General features: G+C 40.6%; 1 protein-coding gene across 1 annotated transcript in view; it reads left to right on the forward strand.

Annotated features, from left to right (window-relative positions):
* Mtmr9 (myotubularin related protein 9) overlaps window positions 1-12333 on the forward strand; it is a 43254-nt gene that overhangs the window by 17209 nt on the left and 13712 nt on the right. The window contains exons 2-5 of the mRNA XM_005373811.2: window positions 3092-3200; window positions 8513-8638; window positions 10433-10606; window positions 11211-11428. Coding sequence (XP_005373868.1) covers window positions 3092-3200; window positions 8513-8638; window positions 10433-10606; window positions 11211-11428 — 627 coding nt within the window. The remainder of the gene's footprint in view (window positions 1-3091; window positions 3201-8512; window positions 8639-10432; window positions 10607-11210; window positions 11429-12333) is intronic.

Below are 12333 nucleotides of genomic sequence, written 5' to 3' on the forward strand. Positions count from 1 at the left end.
TATATACAAACTTTCTCCTTCTTTCCCTTCTCTTTTCCCATATTCCAGTTATCCTTTACCTATGAGTGCTTTCCTATCAATTCCCAATGTCTGTCATATCTCCTAGTTTAAATTAACTCTTTCAGGCTTTACACTAGAGAAACAATGCGGTGCTTGCACATGTATGTTTGATTTATTTCGCTTATGTTTACTCATTTATATTTAATATAATTATTAGTATGGTTAGATTTAGGTCTGTCATCTTGGTATATCTCACAGTGAGATATGTTTTTATTTGTTCTATCTGATCTCTTCCCTTCCACATTCTTTCTGCCTTTTTCTGGATTGTGTTTTTAAAAAAATGATTCTTTATTGATTTACTAAGTTTTTTTTTCAGCACTGGGGATTGAACTCAGGGCTTTTGCTCTGAGCAACAGCCCTACCCTTCTATATTTTTTTTTATTTTGAGGCAAAGTCTCACTGAGCCTCCAAATTGCCCAGACAGGGCAATTTGTGATCTTACCTTAGCCTGCCAGAGTGCTAAGATTATAAGGCTGTTCCACCATGCCTGGCTCTTACTTTTTGTTGTTTTATTTCTGTGCTTGTCTTGTAGTTTACTGTATAATCTTTAACTTATCATAGTCTACTGTCAGGTGATATACACTACTTATTTCAGGTATAGTATCAAAACCTTATCATAAATATTTTGTTTTTCTCTCAACAATATGCTGCTATTGTCAGGTATATCATAAGCCTCACAACACATGATTATTTTTTAAAAGTTTCAAATCAACTTACATAATAGGAAAAAAATATATAATTAAACATGTAGTTACTACCTCTAGTACTTTTCATTCTTTTATGTAAATCTGTGCTTCCATCTGGGGCCATTTTTTTTTTTTTTTTTTTTTTTTTTTTTTCCTGTACCAGAAACCGAACTCACGACCTTGCACTTGCCAGGCAGGCGCTTTGCCACTGAGCTAAATCCCCAGTGGGGCCATTTTTATTTGACTGTTCTTTCACTACTTTTCAAGAGACTCCAATTTCACATATGTGGGGGTGCTTGCAATCTGAGGCTCATTAATGTGCTTTTAAAATTTTTTTAGAATTTCATTTTGGATAGTTTCTATTCTTAGGTTTTCCATTTCACTACCTTTTCTTCTACCTAATCTGTTCTTAATGATACCAACCCCTGTGTGTGTATGTGTGTGTGTGTGTTATTTAGACATTATAATTTTTAACTCTAGAAGTTCTGTTTGATTCTTTTTCATGTACAGATATGTTTATAAAAGATTTATGTTCTGTGTCTCTAATTTTTTTGACATATAGTGTAACAAAGTTATAACCTTTTTAATTTACTCTAATTAACCCTAACATCTGTGACAATTATGGATTGTGTTCAATTTGGTTTGACTTTTTCATTTTTTTACATTTTAAGTCGTATTTTCCCATTTCTTTGCACACGTAGTAATCCTTGATTATGTAACAGATACAGCACATTTTGCCTTGACAGGTGCTGAATATATTTGTATTATTATAAATATTCTTTAGTTTAATCCTGGGATCCAATTAAATCACTTAGAAGTCATCTGGCCTCTGTGAGTCTTGGCCCAGGGGTCTTGTAAGGTGGATCTGAAGCAGTGCTTAGTCTAGGGCAGTCATTCCCACTGCACCCTGCTGAGGATTCTGCCTGGTCCCTTGTAAGTTTCCAGGTTATTGCAGTCTATTGATGAACTTGTTTGGAGCCTATTTGAAATCTGCTTCTTCTGATGCTCTCAGCTGCTTCTTTCTAAGCAGGTGTGCTCTGTGTTGGCTATATAATACAGTACTACAGACTGGGTAATTTATGGAGAGGAAATTTATTTCTCATAGTTCAGGAAGCTGTGAAGTCTGACATCCAGGTGCCAGTATTTGGCAAAGGCCTCTGTACTGTGTTAACCATAGCATAAGGATAACCAAGCATGAGAGAGCAGGACTTCATGACTTGCTCACCTTAGGGTTCCAGTCTTGGAGTACTGATGCATTGCGGATTAAGTTTATAATACATGAACTTTGGGAAACACATTCAAACCACAGTAGCAGCTTTGGGTGATTTATTCTCATGCAAGCACCAGTCACTATTGTGCTGAGCACCTGAGGTTCACCCTCCACAGATCTCCGCAGTTTTCTTTGTGTTTTCCATCTTACATTCTCATTGGTGACCTGTGTTTTCTTGGCTGTTTGGCCCTGCCCTGGTTTCCTCATCCTGCCTGCCTGGAAACTCTCAGAGCAGGAGAATTCACAGGACTCTCCTTGTTTCTGCTTCCCAGGGACCACTGCTCTTTGTTTTTTGATAGTCACTGCCTTGGGACCAGTTGTTCCTTATATTTTGTATGCTCGTTTTGGTGGTTTGAAGTGGGAGAGTAAATTAGTCCCTGTGATCCCAACCTTTAATGGAAGTAGAAGTAGCAAGAGTGTGTTTGGAAGTGTATTTTCTTAGAGGCATTCCCTCGTGTCGGTCAGTTGTGGAAGACGGTGGCGTTTGCTGTAATGGAATTGGAGCCATGTTGCTGATGTTTGTCTACCAGCATTCACAGTGTCGACTGGAGACAGTGAAGTGGGACTCGGGAAGAGTCGTATTTCTAAGTTGGGTAAAGTGCAAATAAAATTGTCAGTGTGGTAAAATTGTGATCAATCTAAGAGTTCCTAGTTTAGGGAATACTCTCAGAAATATTAGTGGAAGAGAAATGGGGGCAGTCAGTAGCGAGGCAAAAAAATAAATAAATAAAATCAGCTATTGTAAGTATAGACAAAACAACAAAAACCCAGATATCCCAACTAAGGTACAGTTAAATTTGTACAAAACTTACCAATACAAAAATGTGTGATTAGATATGGCATTTATTCTTAAGTTTTCCTTAGTGTAATATAGAGATTATAAGCTAGTATTTGTTAAGTACTGAAAAGATATATTTGTATTTCAATGGGTTGTTGCATGCTCAGAAGTAGGTCCCATCTGAAATGAACTGTTTCCTATGCTTTAGAAGTATCTCTCTACAAACATTTGACACATTAATTACAAACTTAATTGGGACTATATGTGTTCTTAAGCATGGTTTATAATTTCTTACAGATTTGTGGGATCACTGGGTACAATCATCATAAAATGTAAAGATTTTCGAATTATTCAGTTGGATATTCCTGGAATGGAAGAATGTTTAAATATAGCCAGTTCCATTGAGGTAAGTTGTGTGTGTGTGTGTGTGTGTGTGTGTGTGTGTGTGTGTTGATAAGGTTATTTTGTCTTTTTTTTTTAACCACATGTGAGTAATACAGAATGGTGAGATTTCTTTTGGGAATTTGGTACATGACTTTAACATGTCTTGATGATTTTTAAATCTCATTACTCTTGTCTCCCACCCTTGATCCCTTTCCCTACCTCCAAATTTCTGCCCTGTAGTTTCCTGTTGTCTATCATTAATTCATTCATGGTTCCTCATGTAAGAAACCATGCAGTATTTAACTTTTTGAGTCTGGCTTTTTCACTTAGCAGGATGGTCTCTACTTCTATGCATTTTCTGCAAATGATATGATTTCATCCTTTCTTATGGCAAAAATAAGAGCCTGTTGTGTATATGTACCACAATTTTTTTATCTGTTCATAGGCATCTAAGCTGTTTCCACAGTTTAGCTATGGTAGACTGCAGTTATGAGTAAATATCATGATAGTGAACTGTTTCCTTTAATTAGTTCCTTAATAGTAAACTTGAATTCTTTTGGGAGTATATCCCAGAGAGGTTTAGCTGGATTAAATGGTAGCTTTTTTTTGGCGGCAGAGGGGGGCAGGTTCTGATACTGGGAATCGAACTCACGACCTAGCGCTTGCCATGCAGGCACTGTGCCGCTGAGCTAAACCCCCAGCCCCAAGAATTAAGAGATTTTTTTTTTTTTTTTTGCAGCAGGAATCGAACTCGGGACCTTGCTCTTGCCAGGCAGGCACTTGTACTGCTGAGCCATATCCCCGCCCCTAAATGGTGGCTTTATTTGCAGTTTTTTGAAGACTCGCCACACTGATTTCCATAGTGGTTGTACCAGTTTACCTTCCCACAGAGTAGGAGAGTTCTGTTTTTCCTTGCAGTCCTTGCCAGCATTTGCTGGTTTTGTATTCTTGATGACCTGAGTAGGGTAATACGGGATCTCAAAGTGGCTTGGATTTGCATTTTCCTAACGACTAAACGTGTGGAACACTTTTTCATATACTTACTGGCCATTTGTGCTACTTTTTTTGAGACATGTTTGTTCAGTTCATTTGCCCACTGAGTAATTGTGTTATTTGGTTTTTTGGTGTTAAAGTTTTTGAGTTTGTGATATATTCTGGGTATTAGTTCTCTGTTAATAGCAGCTGGCAAAGTAATTCTCCCATTCTGTAGACTGTCTCTTAACTTTGGAGTGTTTCCTTTGCTATACAGAAGCTTTTAAATTTGATATAATCCCGTTTTGTTGACTTGATATTTCCTGTGCTATTGGAGTTCTGTCCAGGAAGCATTTGCTTGTGCTTGTTGCTTCCAGTGATTCCCCTGGAGTATCTTCCAGCAGTGTTAAAGTTTCTTGTTTTATATCTAGGTCTTTGATCCATTTTGATTTTTTTTTTTTAGTATAGGCTCAGAGGGGTTTAGTTTCAATCTTCTGTATGTTTTCCCAGTACCATTTTGAAAGAGGTACTCTTTTCCCGAGTGTATACTTTTGGCTCCTTTGAACAAAGAAATGGTCAAAAGAAACACCAACTTGATGACTTTGGTTTTTATTTGCATAACTCTGACATGCAGTAGTTAATGTATAACAGAATATATACTATAGTACTGTATAGTACAAATAGCAAAAATTATAGTACTATGTAAACAGTGTATACTGTACCACAAAAGACATTGAGGCTGTATGTACAGAGGTATACAAAAGAAAAAAGCATAGGTTGCAAGTATGAACAGCAAGTCAAAAGTCTTAATAGCACACCTCAGTCATTAAGTCCAGTCATTAACCATGTAGGCTGTTAAACAAGGAATATCAGTCTCTATGTCTGTTTTTATTACTATAGCTCTAATATAATTTGATAACCGGCATTGTGATCCTCTGGCATTGCTCTTTTTGCTCAGCATTGCTTTGGCTATTCTGGGTCATTTTCTAATTCAATATGAATTTTAGGATAGTTTTTTTTTCTAGTTTTGTGACAAATGTTGCTGGTATTTAATTAGTAATCACACTGGACCTGTGGATTACTTTTGGTAGTATGGCCATCCTCACAGTATTAATTCTTCTAGCCCATGCACAAAGGAGGTCTTTCCATTTTCTAATGTCTTTGATTTCTTTCTTCAGTATTCTATAATTTTCACTGAAGAGGTCTTGTACCTCTTTGCTTTAGGTTGATTCCTAGATATTTAATTTTTTTAAAGCTATTGTGAATGGAATTGTTTCCCTGATTTCCTTCCCAGTGGGTTCATTATTGGTGTACAAGAACGCGTATGAATTTTATGCATTTTTTGGAGGCAAAATATGATGGCAAAAAAAAATTATATTCTGACCCAAAGCAGGTAATATGGGTCTTTTCTCAATATTTGGTCATGTTCTCTGACTCTGATACTGAAGACTGGTAGGAAAAGTGTTACCCTGACTCCCTGTTACATAAGTATTTTTATTTTTATATTTATTTTTATTTTATTTTATTTTTTTACTTTAGCAGTTTTTAATATTACTTGTTTTATATGAGTAACCCTAATTCCATGAGCTGTTTAAAATTCCATGGAACTGTATTCCAATGCCTTTTTAAGAATTTCATGAGTCCATATTGGTCTAAAAGAAGACACGGTTTCACACAAGTATCTGAGTATTTATTTGCAAAAACCATTAGAAAAGTTAGTAAAGAAGTTCTTAAGAGATGCTGGGCATGGTGGTGTATGCCTGTAATCCCAGCACTCAGAAGGCTGAGGCAGGAGGATCCTTGCGAGTTCAAGGGCAGCCTGGGCTACAAAGTGAGCTTAAGGCCAGCTTGAACTGCATAGAGAGACCCTGCCTCAAAAAGACAAAAAAAAAAAAGAAGTTCTTAGGAGAAATCTGAAAGTTTTGCTTGACACTTCCTATTTACTGTATAAATCTTGGGATTTTCCTCTGTGTCAAAGATAGTTTATGAACATTTGTTTCTTCTCTAATGGATTTGTTCAAATAACATCCTTTGTGGACCTTTAATCCAATAAACAAGTATGGTCAGAAGTGCTTTTGGTCCGGTCCTAATGGGTAGTTTCTGGGGAGATGCGGAAGCCCCCATTGGCTCACTCTTTCCTGCTTGACTCAGGGCTTCTCAGACACTGAAAATCACCAGTGAGAGCGAGGTGTTTATCTTGAGTGTATTACAGTAGTATAATCTTTTGTGATGGATGCAGCCCTACACATTTGACTGGAAGTACTGTTAATGTTACATGATCACTACAATAGTACTTTGAGTCTTGATTTTACTACCTGCTAGCTTGTGACTAACCTCTCTGACAATTAGTTTCCTACTTTTTATAAAATGAGGATAATATTACCTGCCTTTTAGGGCTGTGATAAGAATTATATTAGTCTCTGTATGCAGAATGCTTAGTATAAGACACAGCAAATCAGAGCATTTTGAGTGCCTTCTGTCATTTATTTGACATAGTGTTATACTAATACTTTGTAGCAAAAATATCCATATAACACACAATTTACTATCTTAATACTTACAAATAGTAGCTAACACTTGGAGGCCTTCTGTTATTTATTTGGTATAATTTTATGGTGAGACTTTATAGCAAAAGTAACCTCTTGATATAAAGTGTAGCACCTTGACTATTGTTAAGTGTCCATTCAGCTGTATCTTCCTATCCTTTGTAGCAGATGTCTTTGACCAAAGCAAGTCACTTCCACCTCTAATTGTAGTCTTTATTTTGTAGTAAATTTGAATTTCATATTTGTTTTTAATCATTCATATTTGTTTTCTTAAAGCAAGAGGTATTTGCTTTGTATTTAAATAAACAATATTGAACATTGGTTCGGATCACAAGTAATAGAAATTTAACTTGGATAGTTTAAATATTCAGTTAAAGAGCTCACACTATTTTCTTCCTGTTTTTAGCTACTGTGGTATATAGTCAAATTTCAAATTTCCTGGTTTTAAATCATCACCATATTATATCACGTATCCTTGTGTTTATAGTATTTTTTAGATAATTGTACAGACACATTATTTGTTTGTATCTCAGAGCAACTGCCTGTTCTGGCCCTTATGTCAGCAACAACAGGAAGAAGCTATGAGTTTAGCTGATGCAAGGAGGGAGAGAGGCCAGGCATGGCGGCGTACACCTGTAATCCCAGGCCTTTGGGGGCACAGGCAGAAGGATCACAAGTTCAAGCCCAACCTGGGTGACTTGCCACCTAGTGGGACCCTGAAAATAAAGACAGCCTGTGGCTCAGCGCACAGGCCCTGGGCTCGATCCCAGTGTTGGGGTGGAGGGTGGGGCAGAGCGCCCGCTCAGCCTGTGCGAGGCTCTGATTTCCATGGTCGGCACTAGCAACAACAACTACGAGAGAGGGAGGCGGCTCTGAAAGTCTGAGCCTAGGGTTCTGTGTGGCCTTAACAAGCAGAGAAGTAGGAGCAACCATTGTGGTACTCACCGAATGGCATCTAACTTTCTTCTTTCTGCCTGTGCTAAATTTTACTTCCGGAAATGAGAAGATGACCTGGGCTGTTGGTCGTATACCGCTGTTGTTTGGAAGTAGCTTATGGTATTGATTTGGCCAAATTTGCCAGCATAAAGGAGACCCCATTGCAGCTTCTAGATTGTTAAGTGGAAATAACGTCCCGCTCGGTGGGAGGAGGCCACCCCGACCCTCCCCCTCGGAGGAGCCTGGGGGCAGGGTATTCCAGGAAAGGAGGTTGGAGTCTCCTTCTGCTGTCTGCTGTGTGTCCTCACTCTGCGAGACGCCAGCTGTGGGCGCTGGAGACGCCGCCTGTGTTGAAGCACAGTGGTAAAGAAGGCGGACTGAGCTGCCACTGCACAGCTGGATTGGAACCTAAGTCCCTCGGTCTGACTCCTGCCCACGGGGCTGTATCCTGCTGTTCTACAGTGACTAAGAGGCACTGATTATAAGTAGCTCACTTTGTTTATATAGCTAACAATGGAATAGCTATATAACTACCCAAAAACTCTTCGTACTCTGATCCCCGGACGTCCTGAGACCTTTTTTTCTATAGTTTTATTAAATTGTGCCAAGAGTCACTTCATATTTGTCCTAGAATACATGTGCACATTTTGGGTTCATTACTTCACTCAGAGAATACGTGCTGAGTGCGTGTTACATGTGGGATGTCCTGTTCCTGCTACAGGCATGGAACTTCGCTTCAGTGAGACTGTAATTGTATGGCGCGGTGAATGCAGGGTCAGGGTACCCATCACCACCAGGCCACTCGTGCCTGCTAGCACCTACCGGTCAGTGCGGTTGTGCTTGAAGTTGTGGTGTGCTCTGTGTCCCTGTCTGCCCCCAGGCACTGTCCACCCTGGACTCCATCACTCTGATGTACCCTTTCTTCTACCGACCAATGTTCGAGGTGATAGAGGACGGCTGGCATTCCTTCCTTCCCGAGCAGGAGTTTGAACTCTACTCTTCCGCTGTGAGTAGCATTTGGAAACTGGGTTGTCGACTCCATAGAGTTGGTCATTACCGTGGTAAAGAGAAAGAGCCCCACAGCTGACGTTACCTGTGAACATGACCCCTTCCCTTTGAAGTGTAAAAGCTGCGGTTGACTTGTCTGTGCCCGAAGTGTGCATCGCCTGTGAGTGCTGCAGCCAGAATGCTTCTCTCTGTTACACTCAGATGTGCCACATACTACTCTTTAAACTGCGGAAATTCTATTGGCAAAACATTAAGATCTGCAAATTGCATGTTAACTATTGGGTATTTTAAAATGTCTCCTTAGAAACAGTTTTATATGTAGTGATTGGGTTCTAAGCATTCCTAAAAGGTGAACTGAGCCTACAGTGTGCCTGAGACAGCAGTGGAGAACCGTCCGGCACATCGTTTCTGAGGGTAAATTGTGTGTGTTCATAATTTGGGCTGTCAAGTGCAGTTTGCTACAACCAGGTGTTCTTTCCTGTTTTTGTGCATGTTTTGGTTCCTTCTTCTATCACTGAGCACCAAGGGAATTGAGGGCACTGAGGGAATCGAGGTCAGGATTAGGGAATCAGGGAATTTAATGGGCAAAGCTGGCCACAGCAGCCACGTAAGAAAGGAAAGGGAATTTTACATCTCACGTAAGGACCATTACTGCCCAGCTCAGGATTAGGGAATCAGGGAATTTAATGGGCAAAGCTGGCCACAGCAGCCACGTAAGAAAGGAAAGGGAATTTTACATCTCACGTAAGGACCATTACTGCCCAGCTCGCGAGTTACTACCTAGTTTATATCCGTGGGGCAGGGGTCGGCCTTGACAACTACATTGTAAACGTTCTCCCATGTGTGATGCTTTTTCCTTACAGCTACATAGTAACTACCATGGGGGAATCCTTAGTTACTTCCTGCTTGGGTAGATGGCAGTCAGGGTATCAGGAGGGCAGATGTCTGGGTGATTTGCTTGGTAGCCAAAACATGTTTGTACAGATTGGTACAGACTGTCTGCTCATGGTCCACCTTGGAGTCAGGTGTGAAAGTGAACCAGTCTTCTAATCTTCAAGCCATCGTTCAGGTCAGCGCCTGCACTGTGCACTAACTAAAACCCTCTGATGATAACATCAGCCAGCCCCATTTCTCAGGTATGTCTCGCAAAGATGTCGGGGTAGAAGAGAAGAGAGGTGAGAGACCTGCATGGATAAAAAAGGAAGAAGATCTAACATTTAAGAAAAGGGTACAGACCTTACTTGATATAGGTGGCAGCTCTGTTTCAGTCTATTCTGTGTAAGCTTTGTCTGGAGTATCACAGCCTTGCTGTGCTCTGTTTTAAGATGACCATTAACAAACTGAATGGACCCAGAAAAGGACAAATAGGATGATGTTGTCCACCGTAATCATGGGTAAACCTGGTGTATTCAACTTGGCAAGCAGAGGACTTCAGCGGAAGTAACTGTCAAATATTTAATACAGTGTTTCGTAAAGTAGGGAACTGAAGCTGCGTTGTCTGAAATGATAGTGAAAAATGGATAGAGGAAGTTGCAGAGCCACAGGTTTTGCTCACCGTGAGGAAGAACTTTCTAAGAACTGGTGATCCCTAGCAGTGTGGGAAGCTGGCCTTCCAGTGCTGAGCTTCCTGTCTCTGGAGGTATTAAGTGTAGGGTACAGACCCTTCAGTTAGATTCCTGAGAAATGGCTTCTTCGTTTGTGAAAAGTGTTCTCTCAGGTCCTCGAAACTTTTTCAGATTATTTTATGACATAAAGATACTTGCTTAGCTTTGAAGTGTGTTGTGTTTTCCAGACCAGTGAATGGAGGCTAAGCTATGTCAATAAGGAATTCGCTGTCTGTCCTTCATATCCACCAATTGTCATAGTGCCCAAATGCATCGACGATGAAGCTCTTCGGAAAGTAGCTATGTTTCGACATGGAGGGCGCTTCCCAGTGCTAAGCTATTATCACAAAAAAAATGGAACGGTGAGTATGCAGAACTACTACCCAGGCTTGAACGTAGGGCCCTGCGCTAGCTCCATCACGGAGCTACATCTCCAGCCTTTTTAAAATTTACTTTTGACACAGGATCTTGCTAAATTGCCCTGGCTCACTGTAAACTTGCCATCCTCCTGCCTCAGCCTCCAGGTTAGCCAGGATTCAGGTGTCTTGACACCATGCTCAGCCAGCAGACAGCTTTTCAGAGCCACTGCTCTGTCTGTGGAGGTCTGCGTTTGTTTGGAATGAAGTGGTATACTCTCCTACACAATCAGGGCCATTGCTGTCTTCATTACAGGGCAGGTCTACCAGGTGTCCCATTCACGGACTAGCTGACTTGTTACACTTCATCTTAAAGAGAGGATATAATTTCCTTTGTGAAAATACTTTGAGATAACAGGATGAAAAATTGTGGAAAAGTGCAAGGCGTATCTTTGCTTTATAGTTGTTAACTACTATCACTGCATTGTTTCTGTGATCCAATCCATTCTAAACTGCCACATAGTTGTTTTCAAGATACCCTACTCCCCTTCCCATTTTCAGAAATTTTAACAGCATCTGCTGTTGAACTGTCCGACTGTTGTGCTTCTAGGTAATCATGCGGAGTGGCCAGCCACTCACTGGCACCAACGGGAGAAGGTGCAAGGAAGATGAGAAGTTGATAAATGCTACCCTCAGGGCAGGCAAGCGAGGCTACATCATCGATACTCGGTCTCTAAACGTGGCCCAGCAAGCTAGAGCGAAAGGTGGCGGCTTTGAGCAGGAAGCTCATTATCCACAGTGGCGGCGAATCCATAAATCCATTGAGAGGTGAGATTCTGGAGAAGGGGGTGATTCCTGTTGGAAACTAATTGCAGGGAGTGAGCCCTTAGGATTCAAAAATCACAAGTGCTCAAGTGAAACTTGCATATCAATTTGGGGTCAATAATTGGCTGGATAACTCTTCTCATTGTGTTTTGGTTTGGGGTCAGCTGTATTAAGGCTTTTTTTTTTTGAGACTAGGTCTCACTGTGTAGTTGAAGCTAGCTTTGAACTTACTGTGTAGCCTAGGCTAGCCTCAAACTTGCAGCGATCCTCCTGCTTCAGCCTCCCTAGTGCTGGACTCACAGGTGTGCGCCACCATGCCTGGCCTTAGCAGTTTTCAAGTGCATTATTTCTAACTTTAGGCACCATGTTGTAGAATAGGTCTCCACAGCTTATTCCTCCTGAGTGACTATAAATTTGTGTCCTTAGCTAAATATTTGTCAATTTTGATTATTTTTTTAAAAGACTAACTCTCTTATTATATCTTACAAGGTAAGCAAAAAACAAAACAACAATAACAAAAAAAACCAAAACAGAACAAAAACAAAAGCAAAACTTCTGTTAGACAACCGGGTCAGGTTTGAGTAAATCCACAGCAGTACTTCTCTTTGCTGACCCTCAGATCCGTCACTACTGTGTCTGTTCCTCTAAATGTAGCTCAGGGGCTGCCAAACAGATGGAACGGATTTGCTACCCATAGTCTTCCTAAGTTAAAAAACTGCGCTTTAATTTCTCTCTGTACCACCAGTTTTCTCTTCCTCTCTGCTCCACTCAATAATCTCTGGGTCTACCTTCAGTGAGTGCTGTCCGGGCTGGGAATCAAAACTGCAGACAGCAGCTCTGAGCTGGTCCCGTGTGCCTGCTGAGGACTCTGGGTTGTCGTGCCCGGGTGCAGCGAGGCTGGGGCGGTG

Source organism: Chinchilla lanigera, unplaced genomic scaffold, assembly GCF_000276665.1.
Source record: "Chinchilla lanigera isolate Chin_1 unplaced genomic scaffold, ChiLan1.0 scaffold00002, whole genome shotgun sequence".
Classification (NCBI taxonomy): domain Eukaryota; kingdom Metazoa; phylum Chordata; class Mammalia; order Rodentia; family Chinchillidae; genus Chinchilla; species Chinchilla lanigera.